The 25,688-nt window shown below is 40.7% G+C and overlaps 1 protein-coding gene across 5 annotated transcripts in view; it reads left to right on the forward strand.

Annotated features, from left to right (window-relative positions):
* LIMA1 (LIM domain and actin binding 1) overlaps positions 1-25,688 on the forward strand; it is a 236,304-nt gene that overhangs the window by 20,860 nt on the left and 189,756 nt on the right. For all 5 annotated transcript variants that reach the window (XM_029595006.1, XM_029595009.1, XM_029595011.1 and 2 more), the window contains exon 2: positions 23,815-23,953. In XM_029595006.1, coding sequence (XP_029450866.1) covers positions 23,838-23,953 — 116 coding nt within the window. In that variant the 5' untranslated portion in view covers positions 23,815-23,837. The remainder of the gene's footprint in view (positions 1-23,814; positions 23,954-25,688) is intronic.

Below are 25,688 nucleotides of genomic sequence, written 5' to 3' on the forward strand. Positions count from 1 at the left end.
CTCAGATGCCAGCACCGACTCTGCAATCAAGGCCAGCACCATTGCCGGTACCGGTTCCATTTCCATCACCGGTAACCATACCGATGCCAGTATCGACTCCATCGTCGGTTCCACCGATTTATTTATTTTATTTATTTAAGGGTTTTTATATACCGGGATACGTTGGGAACATCATCTTGGTTTACAGTTAACTTAATGCAGCAAGGAGCTTTACAATGAACAGATGCCGGATGTATCCTTTTGCACCGATTTTAGCAAAATTGGACACTCTCATCGGTGTCATCCCGATAAAATCTCCAGAGTTACCGATGCCAGTACCGAGGGAAGAGGACATAGCAAATGAAATTCCAATGCTTGAACCACTCCCAGGCCCATCAGGAATTCCATGTCCAGTGTTTTCTCCACTGTTCCCGCCAAAACCCATGGGAAAACAGTTGATGCCAATGGTACCCATGCCATCTACACCTCCTCGTCCACATACACCGGATACCTGGGATGATCCCAATACTGATACCTCTTCAGAGGAAGTCCTCTTGGAACCCTCTCCTCCAGAGGAATGAAGAAAATCCCCTCCTGAGGACCTTTCCTTTTCAAATTTTATTAAAGATATGGCTGACACTATACCATTTCAAATGGAATCTGAGGAGGACACTAGACAAAAAACTCTGGAAGTGTTGCAGTTCGTGGACCCACCTAAAGAGGTGTTAGCAATTCTAGTTCACAAAGTCCTTGTTGATTTGCAACACAGGCTATGGGAGCATCCCTGCACCATACCACCAGTAAATAAAAGGATTGTTGCCACATATATCTAGTCCAACACATCCCAGGTTTCCAAAAGACTCAATTACCTCATCAATCAGTGGTAGTTGAGTCAGCTCAAAAGAAATCCAAACGAATAAAGCCTCATTCCTCTAATCCACCGGGTAAGGACAATAGATTCTTGGATAATATAGGCAGGAAAATCAGGGTTTCATACTTGTCTCCAGAATTGCGTCCTACCAGTTATTATATGACGCAATATCAGCGTAACATGGAAACAGATTCAAGAACTCTCTGAAACTCTCCCCCAGCAATTCCAAGAGTCTTTTACTTCCATAATACACAAAGGCTTGGATGCTGGCAAACACGAAGTTCGTGCAGCGTACGACAGTTTTGAGACTGCATCCAGAATGTCAGCCACCGGTATAAGTGCTCGTCAATGGGCCTGGCTCAAGGCCCCCGACCTGAGACCGGAAATACAGGAAAAACTGGCTGATCTCCCTTGTGTAGGGGACAATCTCTTCAGGGATAAAGTAAAGGAAGTAGTTTCCCAGCTAAAAGAGCATTTAGAAACATTGACAGCTGTCCTCTGCGCCTTAGGAGTCTCAAGCATCATCCAGAAGGCTCCCAAGGAAAGAATCTAAACGGCTGTACTACAGGCCGAGGCGTTACTATCCACCTCCTGCCCGTGGAAGATCATCTAGGCCACCTCAAAGAACACAGACCAGACAACCAAGAGCGCCTAGAGCTCAACCCCCTCCGCAAACAGGGTCAACTTCGGGGTTTTGAAACGACACCAGAGAACAGCTGCCTATTTACCAATCCGACCCCAAATTTGCCAGTAGGAGGTCGGATCATGTTTTTCTAACACAATTGGTCATGCATCACCACAGACTAATGGGTACTCTCCATAACATCTCAAGGGTATCATCTAGACTTTCTCACTGTACCAAACGATACTCCACCCACTTCGTCTTGGACAGTGCACAGCCAATCCACACTCTTACAAAAAGAATTATGCACTCTTCTGAGATCCAGGGCCGTGGAACCAGTTCCATGACCTCAACAAGGCAGAGGATTCTACTCCCGTTATTTCCTCATTCCAAAGAAAACAGGAGGCCTACATCCCATATTGGACCTCCGGAATCTCAACAAATTCCTCAAAAAAGAAAAAAATCAGGATGGTATCATTGGGCACCATGCTACCTCTACTTCAAAAAGGAGATTGGCTTTGTTGTCTGGATCTTCAAGATGCTTACACTCACATTCCAATATTCCCTCCTCATCGCAAGTATATGCGATTTCCTAGTAGGAAGTCAACATTTGCAATTCAAGGTGCTACCATTCTGTCTTGCTTCAGCACCTTGAGTGTTAAAGTGCCTAGCAGTGGCAGCTGCCCACTTGCACAAGGAAGGAGTACACGTGTTTCCTTATCTGGACGATTGGCTCATCAGAAGCCAAACAAGACAAGGAGCTCTCAACTCTCTCAAGCTCACATAACTCTACTCCATTCGTTGGTATTCCTTATCAACTACCAGAAATCCCACTTCACACCATCTCATCTGTTGCAATTCATTGGAGCAGAATTAACCGCCATAACAGCAAAAGCTTTCCTTCCAAAAGACCGTGCACAGACACTCGCATCGTTAGCAGACTCTCTACGCACATGGGCACAGATGACAGCTCATCAATGCCTCACTCTTCTGGGTCACATGGCCTCCACAGTTCACGTCACTCCTATGGCCAGATTAGCCATGAGACTCACTCAATGGACTCTCAGGAGCCAATGGATACAAGCCATTCAACCACTGTCTTATTCAGTTCAAGTAACTCAGCAACTACGGTCCTCGCTCCTATGGTGGACAAACATGGACAATTTGCTCACAGGCCTACCTTTCCAGCAACCAATTACGCAAGTGACGTTAACTACAGATGTTTCCACCTTAGGGTGGGGAGCACACTTTGGCCATCTGCAGACTCAAGGTACCTGGACAAAACTCGAAGCTACCTTTCAGATAAACTTCCTAGAGCGTCGAGCTATACGTTATGTACTGCATGCGTTCAAAGACTGCCTTTCCCACAAGACTGTTCTGATACAAACAGACAACACAGTAGCCATGTGGTACATAAACAAACAAGGAGGTACGGGCTCGTATCTCCTTTGTCAAGAAGCAGCACAGATTTGGGACTGGGCCCTAACACACTCAATGTTTCTACAGGCCACTTATCTAGCAGGCATTCACAATGTAGTGGCGGATCACCTCAGTCGTCAATTCCAACCTCACAAGTGGTCTCTGAATCCAGAAGTGGCGACCAAGATCTTTCAAAGTTGGGGCCAACCAACAATAGACCTCTTTGCATCGCAACTGAATTACAAAGTGAACAATTATTACTCCCTGTACAAGCAGACAAACCGCTTACCCAGAGACGCCTTTGCTCACCACTGGAACTCAGGCCTTTTATACGTGTATCCCCCGATACCACTAATATCCAAAACTCTAGTGAAGCTACAACAGGACAAAGGGTCCATGATACTCATAGCCCCGTATTGGCCTCGACAAGTATGGTTTCCCATACTTCTAGACCTCTTGATCAGAGACCCAATTCGCCTGGGCACAGCACCCACTCTCATAACTCAGGATCAGGGCAGGTTGCGCCATCCCAACCTTCAATCCCTAACCCTCACAGCATGGATGTTGAAAGCTTTATTCTACAACCTCTCAGTCTTTCAACTAATGTGTCTCAAGTGCTTGTAGCTTCATGTAAACTCTCCACACGAAAGAATTATCGTGCTAAATGAAAACTGTTTACCACATGGTACACACAAAACAGTGTTGACTCTTTTTTTTTTTTTTTAACTGCACTACATCATCTTTACTAGATTATCTATGGCACCTCTCAGACTCTGGTCTCCAGACCTCATCTGTAAGAGTGTATGTAACTGCAATCTCAGCTTATCACAATACCATTGGAGATGCACCAATCTCAGTGCAACCCCTCGTTAGTAGATTTATGAGAGGTTTAATTCAACTTAAACCTCCACACCGACCACCAGTCACAGAATGGGACCTAAATGTAGTCTTAATGAGGCTCATGCGTTCTCCTTTTGAACCCATGGATTCCTGTGATGTTAAATTTCTCACTTGGAAGACTATTTTCTTAATAGCCATCACATCTGCGAGAAGAACATAAGAAAATGCCATACTGGGTCAGACCAAGGGTCCATCAAGCCCAGCATCCTGCTTCCAACAGTGTCCAATCCAGGCCACAAGAACCTGGCAAGTACCCAAAAACTAAGTCTATTCCATGTAACCATTGCTAATGGCAGTGACTATTCTCTAGGTGAACTTAATAGCAGGTAATGGACTTCTCCTCCAAGAACTTATCCAATCCTTTTTTAAACACAGCTATAATAACTGCACTAACCACATCCTCTGGCAACAAATTCCAGAGTTTAATTGTGTGTTGAGTAAAAAAGAACTTTCTCCGATTAGTTTTAAATGTGCCCCATGCTAACTTCATGGAGTGCCCCCTAGTCTTTCTACTATCCGAAAGAGTAAATAACCGATTCACATCTACCCGTTCTAGACCTCTCATGATTTTAAACACCTCTATCATATCCCCCCTCAGTCGTCTCTTCTCCAAGCTGAAAAGTCCTAACCTCTTTAGTCTTTCCTCATAGGGAAGCTGTTCCATTCTCCTTATTTTGGTAGCCCTTCTCTGTACCTTCTCCATCGCAATTATATCTTTTTTGAGATGCGGCGACCAGAATTGTACACAGTATTCAAGGTGTGGTCTCACCATGGAGCGATACAGAGGCATTATGACATTTTCCGTTTTATTCACCATTCCCTTTCTAATAATTCCCAACATTCTGTTTGCTTTTTTGAATGCCGCAGCACACTGAACCGACGATTTCAATGTGTTATCCACTATGACACCTAGATCTCTTTCTTGGGTTGTAGCACCTAATATGGAACCCAACATTGTGTAATTATAGCATGGGTTATTTTTCCCTATATGCATCACCTTGCACTTATCCACATTAAATTTCATCTGCCATTTGGATGCCCAATTTTCCAGTCTCACAAGGTCTTCCTGCAATTTATCACAATCTGCTTGTGATTTAACTACTCTGAAGGGTTAGCGAGTTACAAGCATTTGTCACATACTCGCCCTACACAAAATTCCTACATGATAGAGTGGTACTCCATACACATCCAAAATTTCTTCCCAAGATAGTTAAAAAATTCCATTTGAATCAATCTATCATCTTGCCTACTTTCTTCCCAAAACCACACTCTCATCAAGGAGAGAGGGCTTTACGCACCTTGGACTGTAAACCTGCGCTCGCATATTACTTGGATCGCACTACAGCCCATAGGAAATCCACCCAGCTCTTTGTTTCTTTTGATCCAAACAAACCGGGTAACGGTAGGCAAGCAAACTCTATCTATTGGATTGTAGATTGTATACAGTTTTGTTATGAAAAAAAGCAGGCCTTCCTCTTCAGGGGCGAGTAAAGGCTCACTCAGTAAGAGCAATGTCAACCTCAGTAGCACACTATTGTTCAGTGCCAATAGCTGACATATGTAAAGCTGCAACATGGAGTTCCCTTCACACCTTTGCGGCTCACTACTGTCTCGACAAGGAAGGACGACTAGATTCAGCCTATGGACAATCTGTCTTAAAGAACTTGTTTTCAGTATGATCCCAACTCCTTCCACATCCAATCTTTCGTGATTTCAAGCTGCTTCATTTTTCCCAACAGTACACCAGTTGTTGTGCCTGTTGCACAAGTTGTAAGCTGTTAGTCCAATACAAACATGACTCAGCCTGTAGCTTGCTAATCACCCATATGTGAGGACTAGCATCCTGCTTGTCCTGGGATAAAGCAAAATTGCTTACCTTGTAATAGGTGTTATCCCAGGACAGCAGGATGTAGTCCTCACGAAACCCACCTGCCACCCCGCGGAGTTGGGTCAGATACATTTTATTATTGGCTAACGCTAGTTGCTACAAACGAGTCTGAAGGGAGACCCCTGTGGCTCGAGGGATCATGGCATGCTGGGCATGCTCAGTAGGCTCAAGATGCCAGTCAAAAGTTTCTAGAAACTTTGACAGAAGTTTTCCGGAATAGGGCTCAGTCACCCATATGTGAGGACTATATTCTGCTGTCCTGGGATAACACCTATTACAAGGTAAGCAATTTTGCTTTATCTGAAAGTGTAAATAACCGATTCACATCTACTCGTTCAAGACCTCTCATGATCTTAAAGACCTTTATCATATTCCTCCTCAGCCATCTTGTCTCCAAGCTGGACAGCCCTATCCTCTTCAGCCTTTCCTCATAGGGGAGCTGTTCCATCCCCTTTATCATTTTGGTCGCCCTTCTCTGTAGTTTCTCCATCGCAGCTATATCTTTTTTGAGATGTGGCAACCAGAATTTTACACAGTATTCAAGGTGCAGTCTCACCATGGAGCGATACAGAGGCATTATGAAATTTTCCGTTTTGTTAACCATTCCCTTCTTAATAATTCCTAACATATTTGCTTTTTTGACTGCTGCAGCACACTGAGCCAATGATTTAAAAGCATTATCCACAATGATGCCTAGATCTTTTTCCTGGGTTGTATGGAACCCTACATCGTGTGACTACAGCAAGGGCTATTTTCCCTATTATATGCGACACCTTGCACTTGTCCACATTACATTTCATCTGCCATTTGAATGCCCAATCTTCCAATCTTGCAAGGTCCTCCTGCAATGTATCACAATCCACTTGTGATTTAACTACTCTGAATAATCTTGTATCATCTGCAAATCTGATAACCTCACTCATCATATTCCTTTCCAGATCATTTATAAATATATTGAAAAGCACCAGTCCAAGTACAGATCCCTGAGGCACTCCACTGTTTACCCTTTTCCACTGAGAAAATTGACCATTTAATCCTACTGTTTCCTGTCTTTTTTAACCAGTTTGTAATCCACGAAAGGACATCATCTCCTATCCCATGACTTTTTAGTTTTCTTAGAAGCCTCTCATGAGGGACTTTGTCAAACTCCTTCTGAAAATGCATATACACTACATCTACCGGTTCACCTCTTATTCAGATTTATTAACCCCTTCAAAAATATGAAGCAGATTTGTGAGGCAAGACTTCCTTGGGTAAATCCATGTTGACTGTGTTCCATTAAATCATGTCTTTCTATATGCTCTGTGATTTTAATCTTTAGAATAGTTGCCACTATTTTTCCCGGCACTGAAGTCAGGCTCACTGGTCTGTAGTTTCCTGGATCACCCCTGGAGCCCTTTTTAAATTTTAGTGTTACGTTGGCCACCCTCCAGTCTTCAGGTACAATGGATGATTTTAATGACAGGTTACAAATTTTAATTAATAGATCTGAAATTTCATTTTTTAGTTCTTCAGAACCCTAGGATGCATACCATCCAGTCCAGGTGATTTGCTACTCTTTAGTTTGTCAATCTTGCCTACTACATCTTCCAGGTTCCCAGTGATTTGGTTCAGTTCATCTGACTCATCACCCTTGAAAACCATCTCTGGAGCTGGTATCTCCTGGGGGAGAGGAGTTATTGAGCAATAATAAAGGTACAAAGTATATAAAAAATGGCAAAATAAGATGAGCAAAGTAAGAAAAAAATACAAAAATAAAGAGAAAAAATAGGAGCAATAAGTAAAAATGGTTTAAAAAAAAAAAGTTGGATAGGATAGTTTTGCCCAGCTTTAAAATATTTTGGCTAGCACCTATGTTGGGTTTGTTTTCCATCTCTTACCATTTGTCTGTGGTAAGTGACTTGTGTCTGGGTGTGGTGTCTCTCTCTGTGGGTCTGGGTTTGTCTTTGTCTCTTGGGTCTGTCTGTGTTTGCTTGAATGTGAAATGTAAGAATGTCTGCATCTGGCTGGGTATGAAGTATTTATTTCCATCTGTTGGTGTCTGCCTTTTTGTGTCTGTGAGTGTGAATGCTTGTTTTAGTAACTGGAAGGACTTTGAGCCACTGGTTAGCAGTATGGCTCTCTGGTGGCTTGGCAACTTGTTCAGGAGTTGATTGGTTGGCAAGAAAATTTGACATCAGGCCAGAAATCCTGGATGCCTTTCATGGTGGTGTATGCATATATTTATTTATTTATTTATTTAAAAACTTGTATGCCGCAAATTTCCATACAACTTTGTGTTCAGAGAGGTTTACATAAAACATACATAAAATAAACAAATACCTAATATATGTTACTACAAAAAAATTGCAAAACAGTACTATATATACATTTCATACAATGTCCTGTCAAATGCCTCTTGGAAAAGCAATATGTTCAGAAAAGAATTGAACAGCTTAATCTACTTTGTGCAATTGGAGGGGTAGTGTATTCCAATCACAGGGGGCCACATAAGAAAAAGCTCTAGCTCTTGTTTGTTGAAATTTTATAATCTGTATGAGAAGAGACCATTACAAATTCTTGATCAATTGATTGCAAAGTATGTGCTGGCATGTATTGAGTCAATTTAGCGTGAAGAACATATGGTGACTCTCCATGTAGTAACTTGAAGACTATAACCATTAACCGAAATTGCATCCTAGACTTAGTAGGCAACCAATGTAAACTCTTCAAGACTGGGGTAATATGATCAAATTTTGATAAGCCGAGCAAAAGCCATGCCGCAGAATGTATTAATTGTAATACACGCTTGTTAGGCAGTTCTATACAAAAAATACAGCAATAGTCAAGATGACCAAGAACAAAGGACTGTAAAACAGTACAAAACATGTTTGTTTGGAAGCAAATATTCCAATGGCCTAAGCATTTTTAACTTATAAAATGCTATCTTTGCTAAGTGCCTTATTTGAGGCTTCATAGTGAACTGTGAGTCTATATATACCCCAAACTTTTTAACTCAGATAAAATGGGCAGCAGCATTCTCTCAAAATCTATAATTGAGGAATTTCCTTCCAAAGGTGTTCTATCTATTCACAATAATTTTGTCTTAGCAACAGTTTAGTATTAAATGTTGTAATCTAGCCAGTTTTTAATTTCATGCATACACTTATTAAATGTTTGGGAATAGTTCCATTTACTTCTATTCACTTAGAATGTATATCTGAAGATCATCAGCATATAAGGAGTATACTACTTCCAGAGTCTGCAAAGTGGACCACAAAGGAGCAATATACAAATTAAAAAACTCAGGAGAGAGCTGAGCCCTGCAGGACTCCACTAGTTAACATTCGCCATGGTGAACTTTGGTTTATTACTTATACAGATTGCTTTCTGTTATCAAGAAATGTCACAAACCAGTTGTATACTGTTCCTGCAATCCCAATAGCTTGTAACTGAGACACTAATATACTATGACTTACAATGTCAAATGCACTAGAGATGTCCAACTGCACCAAAATTCGTCATTCCATGCTCCAAATTATACAATAGTGTATCAAATAAAGAGATCAAAACCTTAGTGTTATGATTCCTCCAAAACCCAAATTGGTTTTTATCAAGGAATTTGTGCTCCAATAAGAAATCTTCTAATTGTATCAGCACACTTTTTTTCTAAAATCTTAGAGTAGGCAAAATTGATTTAGGCTGATAACTAGTAATATTTTCAGGCAATCTTAATCTTTCTGTATTGGCCTTACGGTTACTTGTGTTTAATGCATTAGGGACAGTACCCTCCTTGAGGGAACAATTAAACACCCTTTGTATAATTTTAAAGGAATCATCTTGTAAATTGTTTATTAAATAAAATGGGCATGGATCCAGTGGTGATGAAGTACTCTAGTGCTTTTGCAACTGTGGCTAGTGCCTTTTAAGAATAAAGGAAAAAATTCCAACCACTTAATATCCACTTCATTAACTACTTGCTTATCACTAATTTGCATTGCCTTATCCAATTGACTTTGTATACAAATTTTTTTTTGTTGAAAATTAATCAGCTAATTGATCAGTCAGGGATTTTTTGTTCAGGCCCCGTAGATTTTTTAGTTAAATTTCTTATAACAAAAAACAACTCCAAAGGCTGATTAAGAGAATTAGAGACTGAGTGTATACTGGTATGCTTCTATACTTTGATAGTGATGCTTGATATTCTTACCTCAGTATCTGTGAGACAGTCTCCATTTTCTATCCATCTTACATAAGTCTCTTTGCATTTCTCTTATGTCCTCAGAAAACCATGCTGTTAGCCTTGCCTTAATACAGACTCATTTTTCATTTGCTGGCACTCGATTATTATATACCTGTGATGTACTAATATTCCAAGTATTTACTAATACATATGCCAATTCCATTCCCAATTTTGTTTCTACCGTTGACTTCCAACAATCCAAAAATTTTGTCAATAGGTCAATTGATTTGTTTTCTTTTACTGCCTCTTTCATGGTTTTTTGCACATATAATTATAAATGTTATCAAATAGTGGCCCTTCAATAACATTTCTTTAATATTAAGATCCAAGATTTGGTTAACATAGTGCTGAGGCAAATTAGTAAATCAAGCACCTGACTAGCATTATGTTTTGGACTAACTATTATTTGTTCATAGCTTATGGTAGCAAGAGCACAACAAGGACATCTATATGTATAGTAAAATTACCCATCATTAATAGTTTCTGAAATCTAAGGGCTAAGGACATAATAAAATCCAACAGACCGTGAAATTCCTTAATTAGCACATTTGGTGGAACATAAAACAAACAAAAAACCCAACCCTGTACTCTTATCAGACATGCTTCTACACAACTGGGTTACAATCTGCCTGTAATGCTTTTTTAAAAATGAGCCTCCACCTCGTTTATCTACTTGCAGTATATTTATGTATGCGTAGCCACTTGGGCAAATATTATTCTATAAAATGTAATGAAACTCATAACCAAGATTCAGTTATAAGTAAGTATCTTAAGTTGGCTTGAGTTATAGTCTCCTGCCCAAATTCCTCTCTATTACATACTGGGAGTGCATTTGTGCATCCCGCATTTAATGACCTGAATGCTGAAGTTGTAACATGAGGGAGATGGTGCTATATATGAGAACTCGCCTCCCAGCATAATTTCTATTTTGAGCAGGCACACCAGCATACCTGTCCATTCCCTCAAGAGTTAATGCCACACATCATATAAATTAAAACTAAGATGCTTAGATAAACAAAAAGACCACATTGTAAATAATTTGGAGTGGAGGAGTAGCCTAGTGGTTAGAGCAGTGGTCTATGAACCAGGAGACCAGGGTTCAAGTCCCACCTTGTGACCTTGGGCAAGTCACCATAGCTTCAGGTACAAACTTAGGGGGTCATTTTCTATCGGTGGCGCATAGCGGTAAGAGGCTATCACATGTGAAAAGTCCCTTTTCGCGTGCGATAGCTCGCCGGGGGCGGAGTCGAGGAGGGGGATGCGGCGGTATCGCCGCATCCACCTCCTCGATAGCACCACCACCCGATAGCACCTCCTTTCACGGTGGCGCCATTGGGTGCGAAAGCCGGCAGCCATAACACCACGGTGGTGCAATGGCTGCCGGTTTTCACAGGCCCGCCCACTCCCTCTTTTTCGCTGGACTCACCATTCTGTAGTGAATCCAGCGAAATCCACCATTCGGTGGTAGAATGATGAATCCAGGCTTTAGATTGCAAGTCCTCCGGGGATAGGGAAATTCGTACAGTACCTGAATGTAATCTGCTTTTGAAGCGTGAAAAGCGGAATATAAATAAATAATGAAACTTATTTTTGCATACTATAGGTATTTCCTTTCACTATTTCATTATACTCACTGAATAAAGTAAATATTATAAAATTCTTCTGATCTAAGTTAAGGTCCAGGGTCCCACTAAGGGGGCTCTCAAGGCTTGCCAGGCAGAGGCATATCTGAGTGTCCATCTCTTATGCGTGATCAGACATCCTTATTTTTAATGATGTCACTACTCAGCAACACACTTTCCAATAGTGAAAATGCTAGTAAAATATTAGTAATCAATTTTAAAGTGCAAACATTTCAAGTATCTAGGAAAAGGCAGACTAATAAATGGGAATGAATAAATACAAAGTGATGTAATCCAACTTCAGGGGGAGGGAAGGGGGGGGGGGCTGTGGCTTGAAGTTTGCTCACTCCTTATATAGAGGGCCATTCCAGTTTGAGCTGGAAGCCCAAAGGAGCAGGCAGAAACTACTGGATCAAAAAAGTGATGTGGCTCTCTACCTTGTCTACGAAAGTCTTTAACTTATAAATGGCCAAATATCTGGAAATATATATTAATATTCTGTTGTGTAGAAAACATTTTCCAGGTCAACTTATGGGATATTCAGTGCTGTCATCCGAGATCTACATCTGCGTATAAATTTTTGCTTATCTCTTGAAATTTCTAATGTAATGCCATAATTAGCCTGAATAAAAGTATTTGCCCATCATTTTTGATGCTTTCTTTTTCTCATCTTACATCTCTGTACCCATGTGAGTAGAGTACAAATATCTATACTTTTAAAACCTCTGAAAAATCTGTTTAGATTCAGTGCTGTTTTTTTTTGGAACCTTATTACTTGAACGTTTCATGAGTAGTCATATGTATATGTGATTCTCTTAAATTTTGTAACTTTTTTTATTTCCCAATTTTTTTCTTTTGTGAATTTCTGCAGTCTTTCTAGCTTCCTTCTGCATATAAATTGAAGAGAGTCAATTTTATACCTTTTATTACACTAACTTAATAAATTTATGACAAGGTTTTGAGAGCTATGATTCCTTTTGTCAGATTACTAGCCTGAAAAAAAGAACCATAGCTCTGGAGAGCTAGTCAGTTGTATTAAGATATACTGTGGACTAACTTGGCAGCCAATTTGTAATTTGTTTTATCTCTCATGATCGTTGTTTTTGTGTTGTCCAGATAGTAAGTAGTGCTAGGATAATATCTCCGAAATCAGTTTGTGCCTTATGCACAACAAAATTTAAATGGAGTATAGTGGGGGTGGGGGTGGGCGGGCAAGGTTCTTCTGATAGTGCATAAATATTCGAAAGTAATGTGTAGAGTAGATTTCTGTTGCTGATAGGCTTTGTAGTTTGCAGAGGAACTTGCATACAGAAAACTTGTAAGTTAATTAATTCATTGTAACCCTGGACAAAAGAGTTCACATACCGATTGTGTGAGTGGATTGCTAGTAAAACATTTTGTGTTTTTAGGGAATGTTGGGCTATGTGGAAACATGAAATATAGTCAGTGATTAACCAAAGCTTGTTTAAAGAAACTGCCAAAGTATACTCTGGTCTACCTGTGCCAAGGTGTCCATGGTGCTTTTAGGTTTGCTTTTCTTTCTCTTATAATGAATGTTTTACATTGTAGCAGCACTTGCCCAGTCACTTAAAGGTGAATTTAAAAAAAACTGGCGCGTGCATGAATTAGGGGACACACAAATAAGCTGGGCTCATGTACACAGAACAGATTTTAAAAGCTGCCCAGATACAGGCACATTGCCAAAGATTTCAAAAATGCATAGGTGTGGTCTGGGCAGGGCATGTGTGTGTTAGGGCGTGAACCAGAGATGTGCACGTAAATACTTGTGCGACCTGGCACTACCGAAATGCCCATACCCTGCCACGTAACTTTACTTCTGCTATGGATGACGTTAAAGTTAAAACCCCGTAGATCTGCTTAGTTTTCTTTATTTTTTAAGGGTTGAGGCTAACTAGGGGGAGTGAAGGGATGCATGTTATACAATAGCCTGGCCGAACGCACGTGTGCACCAAATTTTAAGTGGGTACACTCCTGTGTGCACAAATCTGAGGATTTTAAAAGGGAAGTGCAGCGAAGCCATTAGCAGTTTTACCAGTTCATCCCCAGTTTGCCCAGTTAAGAGAGAAGTCTTCCAAAACACCTAATTTGGTGTAGTATGTGTGTGTGTGTATATGTATGTGTATGTATATATATATATATATATATATATATATATATATATATATATATATATATATATATATATATATATATATATATATATATACTCACAGGACAAGCAGGATGGTAGTCCTCACATATGGGTGACATCAGGCTGGAGCCCAATCACGGAAAACTTCTGTCAAAGTTTCCAGAAATTTGACTGGCCCCTACTGGGCATGCCCAGCATGGCACTAACCTGGCAGCCAGCAGGGGATCCCCTTCAGTCTTCTTTTTTTCGCGCTGCAGTAGCCTCGTGGTTTAGGAGCTCTGTGGAGATTCCTGACAGGAATTTTCCTCACGGAATTAACTAACAAATTGCCCCACAGGGGTCCCTCCTCTAACTTCTCTCTAGCCGCGGTACTCCGATAAGTTTTTTGACAGTTTTCTGTCGAGTTTGTCCGTCACACGGCTCGATTTTTTTTCTATGGCCATGGCGTCGGGGTTCCGCTGGTGCCCGGACTGTACTCGCACCTTGTCTATCACAGACCCTCATGGTGTCTGTGTGATGTGTTTAGGCCGCGAGCACGATGTCCTGACTTGCACCAAATGTGCCCTCATGACACCCAAAGGTCGCAAGGCAAGGATGGAGAAGATGGGACTCCTCTTCCGTGCTCACACCCCGACGCCGTCCATCGCATCGACGTCATCGGAACTGGCACAGTCGAAGTCGCACCAGCATCGACCACCGTCCAGTGACCGTCCGCCATCAACATCTTCACGGCCATCGACTCCCGTTACTCCCCCTCAAGATCGAGGGGATCGTAGGGAGAAGCATCGCCATTGGCATCATTTATTTATTTATTTTTAATTTTTATATACCGAGGTTCTTATAGAGACTATAAATCACTCCGGTTTACATATAACGATAAACTGCCCAACAGAGATAGGGGGCTTTACATAGAACAGTGTTACATATGGAACATTATAACTGGATGACAATTTAACATAATGATAATAAATAATATAGAATAGTTTTACTTGTAATTAATAAAATTATGTAATATAAACTGTATAATTTAAATATTTAACTTGGATATAGTGACATATTAACCATGCCAAATATAAATAATAAGATAAAATGAATTTTGAACTTAGAAATTGTAGTCCAGTTGCAGAGGAAAATATAAATAAGATTAATTTTTAGAACTCAAAGATTGTTGTCCAGTTGCAGAGACCTGAAGGTAGGACTTGGTATGGTGACCATAATTAGGGGATACTTCTTATTTGGAAGACTTTCCGTCTTGGTAGGATTGTGAGTCTGGGAAGGCTTGTTGGAAAAGAAGAGTCTTTAGCCTTTTTTTGAACTCTTGATGATTGGGTTCAAGTCTTAGATTTGGGGGGAGCATGTTCCACTGGTGGGGGCCTGCTAAGGATAGCGCTCTTTTGCTCAGAGATGATTTTACTTGTTGGGCATGCAGTGATCCTTTGTAAGCGCTTCTGATAGGTCTGGAAGATGTGTGCGGTTGGAGTTGAAAGCTTAACGTGATGGGAGCTATTTTGTTTGTCGCTTTGTGGATGATTGTGAGTACCTTATAGAGTATCCTTTGTTTAATGGGAAGCCAATGTAGATTACTCAGGATTGGGGTGATGTGATCTTTTTTGTTAGTGCTTGTTAGAATTCTGGCAGCAGAATTCTGTACCATCTGTAATGGTTTGATCGTGTTGTTGGGTAGACCTAGTAGCAGGGAGTTGCAATAGTCGAGCTTTGATAATATTATGGATTGAAGTACTAGCCTGAAGTCGGAGAAATAAAGGAGGGGTTTAAGTTTTTTGAGGACTTGCAGTTTGTAAAAGCAGTCCTTCGTGGTATTGTTTACGAACTTTTTTAGGTTAAGATGATTGTCAAGCCATGCTCCAAGGTTTCTGACGTCCGGTGAGAACATGTTATTAGCGTTTGGTAGAGAGAAGCTAGAAGAGATTGTGAGTGGATCCTGAGAGACAATGAGCATTTCGGTTTTATTGGCATTCAATACTAGGTTGAGGCTTGAGAGTAATTCCTTAATGGGCTGTAGGCATTCGTTCCAGTAAGTGATGGTTTTTTGAAGGGATTCTGTAATCGGGAGAAGGATTTGAATGTCGTCTGCATAGAGGTAATGGGTAAGCTTGAGGTTTGAGAGTAGGTGGCAGAGAGGGAGGAGGTAGATATTGAATAGGGTGGGAGAAAGTGAGGATCCTTGCGGGACTCCTTGCTCTGTAAGGATTGGATGCGATTCTTTGTTGTTTATCCTTACTTTGTAGAATCTGTTGCTTAGGAAGGAGTGAAACCATTTGAGAGCTGTGCCTTTGATCCCTATATTAGTTAGTTGGTCTATAAGTGTAGTATGTTTTACCGTATCAAACGCCGCAGAAAGATCAAGTAGAACCAGCAGGTAAGATTGTTTTTTCTCCAGGTTCACGAGGATGGTATCAGTGAGCGATAATAAGAGAGATTCGGTGTTTAGTCGTTTTCGGAAGCCATATTGAGCTGGGGATAGAATGTTATGATCTTCCAGATATTCTGACAGTTGCTTGTTGACAATTTTTTCCATCAGTTTGGCGATGAGTGGTAAGTTTGCAATCGGTCGGAAGTTAGCTGGGTCTGATGGAGAAGCATTTGGTTTCTTCAGTAACGGTTTCAGGATTGCCAATTTTAACTGGTTAGGAACTGAGCCTTGAGACAGGGATGTGTTGATAATTTCTGCTATTGGTTTTGAGATGGTGTTTGGTATGGCAATGAGGAGATTTGTTGGTAATGGGTCTGATGGGTGTGAGGATGGTTTTAGTTTTTTGAGTGTATTTTCGATCTCCAGTGAAGAAGTGAGCTCGAATGAGTCCATGCTTGTGTTTTGTTGCGGCACTGTTGTTAGATGGTGTGTTAAGGTGGGGCTATTGGATGTAATTGAATGGGTAAGGTTAGTGATTTTTGTCTTGAAGTAGTTGGCTAGCTCGTTAGCTTTGTTGAGCGCTTGGTGGTCTGGGATCGTGAGAGGAGATGGTTTGGTTAGAGAGGAGACGTAAGAAAAAAGGGCCTTTGAGTCGAAAATGAAGTTGTGTATTTTTTTTGCATAGAATTCTTTCTTTGTTCTAAGGATAGTATTCCTGTAGGAGTTGAGGTGGGATTTGTAGATGGTTTGTGTCGAAGTGGATGAGTTTTTTCTCCAGCTTTGCTCTTTTTTTCTAAGAGATTGTTTGAGGGATTTAAGTTCGGCTGTAAACCAAGGTTTTCTATTGTCTAATGTAGGTTGTATGGTTTTAGTTGTGGTTGGGCAGATTTTATCTGCAATTTTATTGTTAATATTGATCCAAGAGGTGGTAGCAGTTGCGTCTGTGAGGTCAAGTTGATTTAAAGCTTCGGACATCTTTTCACTGAGTATGTCTAGAGAGCAAGGTTTCCTGAATTGGATGGTGGATTTGGTAGTGATTTGAGGTGGAGGTTTGTTGATCCTAAGGGTTGTGTGGATGACTCTGTGGTCTGACCATGGAACTGGTAAACAAGTGGGGTTGGTGTAAATGTTGAAGAGTTCGTTAATAAAGATGAGGTCCAAAGTGTGGCCTGCCTTGTGGGTAGGACTGTTGATAATTTGAGCGAAGCCCAAGTGGTTGAGTGAGGAAAGAAAGGTTTGGCAGTTGATAGATTGTGGAGTAGCGTCTACATGTAAATTAAAGTCTCCGAGGATTATAGCAGGTTTTTCAGTGTTTATGTGTTTAGCTATAAGTTCGATCAGTGGGGAGGGATCCAGTTCTAGGGTACCTGGTGGGGCGTAGACTAAGGCTATTTGGATTTGATCCGATTTAAATAGGGAGAATTCTAGTTTGGTGGAGGCGTTGGTAAGTTGTAAAGTTATATTAAGTCCTTTTTTTGCTGCAAGGAGGAGTCCCCCACCTCTTTTTTTGGGTCTGGGGACAGAAAATAAGTCATAAGATTGAATGGGCAGTTGATTTGTAAGTACAGTATCTGTGTGTTTTGTAAGTACAGTATCTGTGTGTTTTGTAAGTACAGTATCTGTGTGTTTTAGCCATAAGACTCGGACCGGATCTGTGTGTTTTAGTCATAAGACTCGGACCGTCGAGGGAGCGAAATCATCGACCTCGCCACCGTCTGAGCCACCATCGAAGAAGCCCCATCCAGGAACGGCACCGACCATCCCTGCGACCGGGACATCGAGGCCACCCTCACCCGATCGGGGTTTGGGAGTCGCAATTCCGCCTGTAAAGGTGGTCCCTCAGACTGTGCCTCCGCCTCCCTCTTCGTCACGGAGCCGGGGCTGCTTGCTCCAGGTGTCCGGGAAGAACTGGACCGGCTGGTCCAGGAGGCCATTGACAAGGCGATGCAACGGCTCCAGGTTCCTCTGACACTGGCACAGACAGTGGAACCAGTCACAGACCCGGTCGCAACAGCGCTGGCACCACGGCTATCCTGGATGGAGGCGCTCATGACCGCCCTTCCACTGGTGATTCCCTGGTCTCCGATGGCTCCAGTGTGCTCATCGGGAGGAGAAACACCGTTCCGCATTCCTCCTTCGGGAGTATTGGGCATGCCCAGCATGGCACTAACCCTGCAGCCAGCAGGGGTCCCCCTTCAGTCTTATTTGAAAGCTACAGGCAGTGCCGAAAAATAAAACAAAATGTTACGAGCCCCAACATCACGGGGCGGCGGGCGGGTTTCGTGAGGACTAATATCCTGCTGTCCTGTGAGAAAAAAAAAAAAAATATTGGGATTGGGGAGGGAGTGGGAAGGAAATGGACTGAAAATATTTTTTTAAAGGTAGCCCGTTGTTACGGGCTTAATGGCTAGTTATAATATATAAAAGCCTAGTGGAAGCTGTCACATTTCCTGGGAAAGTGTTTTAGGCTCTCCCAAATGGTGAGTCAGCTAAGCACATTCTTGGCTGAGACAAATCAGTGCTGGAGATCATTATTGCTAAACAGGGAATCTGTCTGGCATAGGATGTGCTAGGGTTATATATGCCTTTTTTGACTACACATGCTCAGAAAGGATCTATGTTTAATTTTCCTAAATATTGCCAAACTACTGATCATAAAATGTCTGTGTATGTTCTCTAAGATGGTGGACTTCTTTGTTCACTGCTGCTAATTGCCATATTGTGGCCACTAACTTTAAACCTAACACAGATGTTTCAGCACTAGTAAAGCTTATGCTGCAACTCTTAATCTGCTAGCTGGCTTTAAGTGGGTAGTGCTTTTATACTTTTAATTGTGCTCATGACCTTGAAGCTTGCAGACTTCAAGTTAGAGAAAGGGGGAGGGCTGTGTAAGTGAAAGATTTGCCAGGCTGCTTCTAGCAAAAGGTAGAGAGAGCTACCTCGCATCCCACAAATCTGTATTGTGTTTCTGAGTTATCTTTTCTTAGCAAAGATATGCAGTGCTCCCTAACAAGTTTCTAATATTTGGGGAGAAAAAGTGAGGGCCGTGAAGTATGAAGGAAGAACTGCTTTCTCAGCATGTTTTTCAGTGAACACAAAACATGACTATTTTCTCATAAAAGACAAAAATTACACGCTAAGCAAAGGATCTTAAATCTAATTCTCAGAGTAATAGGTAGCCAATGAAGCACCATCCACTGTGGTATATTATGATCATATTTCCAAGTTCCAAAGACCACTTTTGCAGCAATATTCTAAAGCACCTGTAACCTTCCCAACCAGGTAAGCCTTGACAAAAAACGTTAAAGTAATCAATGTGTATGACATTTACACATGAACCAACAGTTGTAGATCATGTCTGTCCAGGATGGATCGAAGATGTTAAATATAGTGTAGGTAAAAGAAAAAAGATTTCACAACAGAAGAAATGTTTCATCATACTTAGTCTACTTAAGCCTGAGACAATCACCTTAAGCAGGATCTCTGTACCTGGCATAACAGAAGCAACTGTTGGGGACATAAAATGGTTTCTGAGGAAAAATTTTGTTAAGAATTGGGATTTCTGTATGCCACCACCTAGATGTTATCTGCATAAAATAAGCCACTGTATCCCAAACTCTGGATTATAGTTTCTAAATATACATTAAGAAAACATGGGACTAAAATAGAATCTAGAACTCTAGATTAAGATAATCTTAATCTGTCAGTTCATTTTCCCTACAAACTTGAAACGACCAGTCTGACAGTTACAAGAATGGCTCCCTTAAAACCAATTCCTTTAAGGCGCAGAGTAAGTAAATATTGATCAATGGCCACATATGTTTATATAGACCACGAGTTCATTCTTTTCATTTCTACCCTGTATTATGGGATTTTCTGAACCCTGACTGTGTAGGGTGATAGATAGCTGTTAGTTGAATTTGATTCTCACGTAAGCTTGAATTTTACCAAACACTTGTTTTCCTGGCGGTTTTAATATTTCAGGCAACATCTTTTAAGAGGATCTTTTGGAAGCAGAGACATTGGGGCCAAATTTAAAATTTTATTTTATTCATGATGAAGGGGAGAAATAGTACAAACATGAAAATGTGGAAATACACACATTTAAGGGAGGGAGTGGAGTGCCTCAGGGATCTGTATTGGGACCCTTACTTTTCAATATACTTATAAATGATCTGGAAAGAAATACGACGAATGAGATAATCAAATTTGCAGATGACACAAAATTGTTCAAAGTAGTTAAATCACAAGCAGATTGTGATAAATTGCAGGAAGACCTTGTGAGACTGGAAAATTGGGCATCCAAATGGCAGATGAAATTTAATGTGGATAAGTGCAAGGTGATGCATATAGGGAAAAATAACCCATGCTATAATTACACAATGTTGGGTTCCATATTAGGTGCTACAACCCAAGAAAGAGATCTAGGTGTCATAGTGGATAACACATTGAAATCGTCGGTTCAGTGTGCTGCGGCAGTCAAAAAAGCAAACAGAATGTTGGGAATTATTAGAAAGGGAATGGTGAATAAAACGGAAAATGTCATATTGCCTCTGTATCGCTCCATGGTGAGACCGCACCTTGAATACTGTGTACAATTCTGGTTACCGCATCTCAAAAAAGATATAATTGCGATGGAGAAGGTACAGAGAAGGGCTACCAAAATGATAAGGGGAATGGAACAGCTCCCCTATGAGGAAAGACTAAAGAGGTTAGGACTTTTCACCTTGGAGAAGAGACGGCTGAGGGGGGATATGATAGAGATGTTTAAAATTATGAGAGGTCTAGAACGGGTAGATGTGAATCGGTTATTTACTCTTTCGGATAGTAGAATGACTAGGGGGCACTCCATGAAGTTAGCATGGGGCACATTTAAAACTAATCAGAGAAAATTCTTTTTTACTCAATGTACAATTAAACTCTGGAATTTGTTGCCAGAGGATGTGGTTAGTGCAGTTAGTATTGCTGTGTTTAAAAAACGATTGGATAAGTTCTTGGATGAGAAGTCCATTACCTGCTATTAAGTTCACTTAAAGAATAGCCACTGCCATTAGCAATGGTAACATGGAATAGACTTAGTTTTTGGGTACTTGCCAGGTTCTTATGGCCTGGATTGGCCACTGTTGGAAACAGGATGCTGGGCTTGATGGACCCTTGGTCTGACCCAGTATGGCATTTTCTTATGTTCTTAACCCCAACTTTAGGGCTGAAATATAGAAAAAAAAAAGTAGCAATGCTTGACTAATTCTGGTTTGGTTGGTTAGCAGTCTAAAACAAAGTGACTATTTCACTTCTGTGGCATGGAGTTAATGGGAACAAAGTTACTGGAATTCCAAAAGATATCAGATAGACACTGAGGGGAAGCAATGGTGAAACTGAAGAGCATGTAGGGTCTGTGATACTGTAAGTATATGGGGAAAATAAGCAAAGTGGATGGAGTTTGGGGTGTGTATCTGCTCTTTTATGGACTTTGTCTGGTGCGGCCAAGTTATCAATCAACACTGTCATTATCTCTCTCCTACTATCTTTTGCCTTATGTATTTGCAGTACTTCATTTTCTCAGGCAGTTGATCTTTTACTATAGCTGCTTCCGACTAATGCAGCATGCAGGGCACCTATTCATAAGGCATTTCAAGGCTGCAGAAATAACTTTAGGACAGCTACCTGCTAGTTTATGTAAACTGGAAAAATAGGCTCACTTTTTATTATAGTCTGAAAACTATTTGATCTGTCTGGATCCTAGAGGAGAGTTGTCCTCCATCTTATTTATTTATTTATTTATTTATTTATTTATTTATTTATTTATTTAACACCCTTTGTGCAGTTATAGAACTGAGAATAAGGCATGGAGACTGAATTACTCTTAAACTTAAGTGAGATCCTTGCAGAGCAGGGTTGAAGCACATTAACAGGGCAGTGTGTGAGAAGCTTGTGCTGTCACTAGCTGTGCTGTTATATTTTGTCGGTGAACAGAACTTCAGTTTCTATCAGAAATAGTCAATTAGTTGACTGCTCCATATACACATATCAAAACTTCCTAATTACTGACAATCCAAGTCAGAAAACAAAGCAATTTAAGACCACCTTGAATTCTTTTCACAGAAATTTTCTTTTCCATATCCAACCTCCCATTTTTAGCAAAAATCATGGAGAAAGTGGTAAATACACAACTCTCCGTATACCTGGAAGAATACAATATCCTTCACCCAGCCCAATATGGCTTTCGAAAAGCAGCTAGTACAGAAACCCTACTTATCTCCCTTACTGACCACATCCTCATGGGCCTAGACAAAGGACAATCTTTTATCCTAGTCCTTCTTGACATTTCATCCGCCTTTGACACCGTGAACCACTCCATCCTACTAAATCGACTAGCAGAAATCGGATTAACAGGATCTGCACACAGCTAGTTTAACTCCTTCCTAAGTAACAGAAGCTTCAAAGTAAAAATCAATAACAATGAATCCCCAGATGTCAAATCAACATTAGGAGTACCACAAGGCTCTTCCTTGTCACCCACACTGTTCAATATATACCTCCTGCCCCTCTGTCAATTGCTTACTAACCTAAAATTAAAATACTATCTCTATGCAGACGACGTACAGATACTGATTCCCATTACAGAATCTCTCCTTAAATCTCTCGCCTTTTGGGAAATCTGCCTCCAATCCATTAACAGTCTGCTCACCAACTTGAATCTAGTTCTTAATGCAAACAAGACAGAACTCCTAATCATCTCCTCGGACCACTCAGCCTTAATCAAACCACCAGCAGGCAACACCCAGATTATGCAAGTAAGGGACCTTGGAGTAATCATTGATAACCGTCTGAATCTTAAGAAAGCCATCAATAACACTAGCAAGGACTGCTTTTATAAATTACAAGTCATGAAAAGGCTCAAACTCCTCCTCCACTTCCAAGATTTCAGGACTGTGCTGCAAGTCACGCTCTTTTCCAAAACAGATTACTGTAACTCTCTTCTCCTCGGGCTCCCCATTTCATCTATCAAACCATTACTGATGCTCCAAAACGCTGCGGCTAGAATCCTGACCAATACCAACAGAGGAACTCACATCACTCCCATACTACGGCACCTTCACTGGCTGCCAATAAAATATAGAATATTACACAAGGCCCTCACTATAATTCACAAAATCATCCATAATCAGCAACAACTAGACCTCCAGATTCCTCTCAAATTATACTCATCAGACAGACCGATCAGAGAAGCATATAAAGGTACCCTGCAACCCCCTACAACGAAATCCACTCGCCTATCATCCACCAAAGAAAGATCTTTCTCTACAGCCGGCCCAGCCATCTGGAACAAGATGCCCACAGAACTCAGATTAGAACCATGCCCGCTTACCTTCCGTAAAAAACTTAAGACATGGCTTTTCATCCAAGCCTTCCCCTAGCCTACAGAACCAGCAATTCCTCACTAGTTCAGATACTGTTTCCTTACTAAACACTCCCACAAGTGTAGTCAATACACTTATGCCTCTCCTCTTCATATTATTGTATTATCTAATTTTATTCAGTTATGCCTTACTATCGCTCCGGCTATCCTAGCCCTCCAGGTTAATACCCCTTGTTATATGTAACTTTCATTTCTTGTTATATGGTTTGACTTTGTTATTCCCCCATGTTATTTGTAAACCGATCTGATATGAATTTCTTTCATGAAGGTCGGTATATAAAAATGTTAAATAAATAAATAAATAAATAAATAAAATAATAGTGTTATCTTTTGCTTGTTCTCCAGAGCTATCTGCATTTGCACACAAGATGGAAGTGTCCCCATTTAAGAGAGGGCAATGGGCCTCACAGTCCTTACGAGTCACTGCTAAAGAGCTGTCGCTGGTCAACAAAAAGTCAGGGTCCATCATGGAACGCTTCTCTAAGTAAGTACTTAATTGTCCTAGAATAACACTGGCTCCTACTGTATATGTGTGTTTTGCATTTTAGTCACTGTTTTCCCTTCTAGTCTGGACTCAGTGTCCTTGTGCTATAACCCTTGTACAGTTCCATTATGTCATTAGGTATTTTGTGCCTGTCTGCTGGGCTGTGCTGAATGCATAAATTACTTTATTGGTAATAAATATTTCTTTATGGCATTTAGACCTGTGCCAGATATTTTGTAAAAATTGCTTTATAGCTGCCTTTAACAGTTTTATTAAATATTTCTGTAATAAATTGTTATAACCCAGGGTTGGTGTAAGGAAAGATCTTTATATTAAAGCTGTGTTTTAGATAGCTTTCCAACAAGTCAAATGTTTCCTGTGTCATTCTGCCATTCATCTTTGGGTGTTTAGTAACCCATACATTTTATATTCTTTGGTATCAAAATTTAACACATGTCAAGAATTCTGTGTTTTTCTATGGGATTCTAGTAAGAACCTATCACTCCCTCTGAAGTAATGTTCTGAACTCTGATCTGTATTATCTTTTTATACTGGCTTGGTTTTCAGCATAATGAGTATCCAGAGTAACCTGGTTCTTAGTGCTGTGTGCAGATATTTCATGATCCCAATAGATGTCCTCAAAATCTGAGCTATTTGAGAACTGCTTTTAAAAGGAATCAGTAGGCGGGATAGATTAGATGTGACATTTGTAACAGGTCTAGAAAGTTGCATTCCATTATTTACTTGTATAACATTTGAACATATCAACATTGCTGATTTTTATAGGGAGGATATCAATGTTTTAACTCTTCTAAGCATTTTTGTTTTGTTTTACCTGGCAGTTTCCTACTGCTGCTTTGTACTTCCAGCTCAGTTGGAATCATGGCTGGGATCTGGTACAATAAGCCTTCATTTGCAACTACATGGGGATTTTTTTTTCTATTTTTATAACTCTAATGTACCTATGTTGGTCATTTCAATAGTCCTTGGCCAGGGGCCATGCACTAGGGTGCCTTTCAGAATCCTGCATCCATGGGGCTTGAGCTGTTAAGGGTCACTTTTGAAGCAATGGCCATGACTCCCTCCACGCGGAGGCTGTGAACACTGCCTCTGCAGCATCCTCAACTAATCTGAGGAGCATAAGACAACTACTGCTTCTATGGCACTACTCAACGTATGCAGTGCTGAAAACCTGACTTGGGGATCAAACTGGGGACCTTGAGTATGACAGTGTATAGCAGTGCCACTGAGTTAACAGGGCTGGCCTTCTGAAAATGTTTTCTCCATAGACAAGCAGGATAAACCTTCACCAATGGGTAACATCTGATGGAGCCTGGTGTGGAAGGTTTGCACAATGGTAAAAGTAAATTTTAAAGTTTCTAGAAGGTTTTTGGCATGCGTAGCTGACCATGCACAGCACAACCTGTTTATACAGTTCCATCTAAATCTTCATTTTCTCCACAGTCTTGGTTCTTCTCTCATTTCTTTCTTGGTGAAAATTTCTTGAAGCTCTGTTTTTTTGTGTCAATAAGTAGGTTGTTAGCCATGACATTTGGGTGATGTCATCTGGTGGCGCAGAGTAGACTCTTCTCTCCTGCCTAGTAGAGCATTGAGTGCTACTGAACATGTGCAGGAATTCCCATGTGGGCATTGCATTGTGAGCAGTCTGTCATATTTTTTGTCCAAGCCACAGCACAGACCTGTACTCAGTCTCTCCATATAATTTTTTTTCAGT

The sequence above is a fragment of the Rhinatrema bivittatum genome, chromosome 3 (genome assembly GCF_901001135.1).
Source record: "Rhinatrema bivittatum chromosome 3, aRhiBiv1.1, whole genome shotgun sequence".
In the NCBI taxonomy this organism is placed as follows: Eukaryota; Metazoa; Chordata; class Amphibia; order Gymnophiona; family Rhinatrematidae; genus Rhinatrema; species Rhinatrema bivittatum.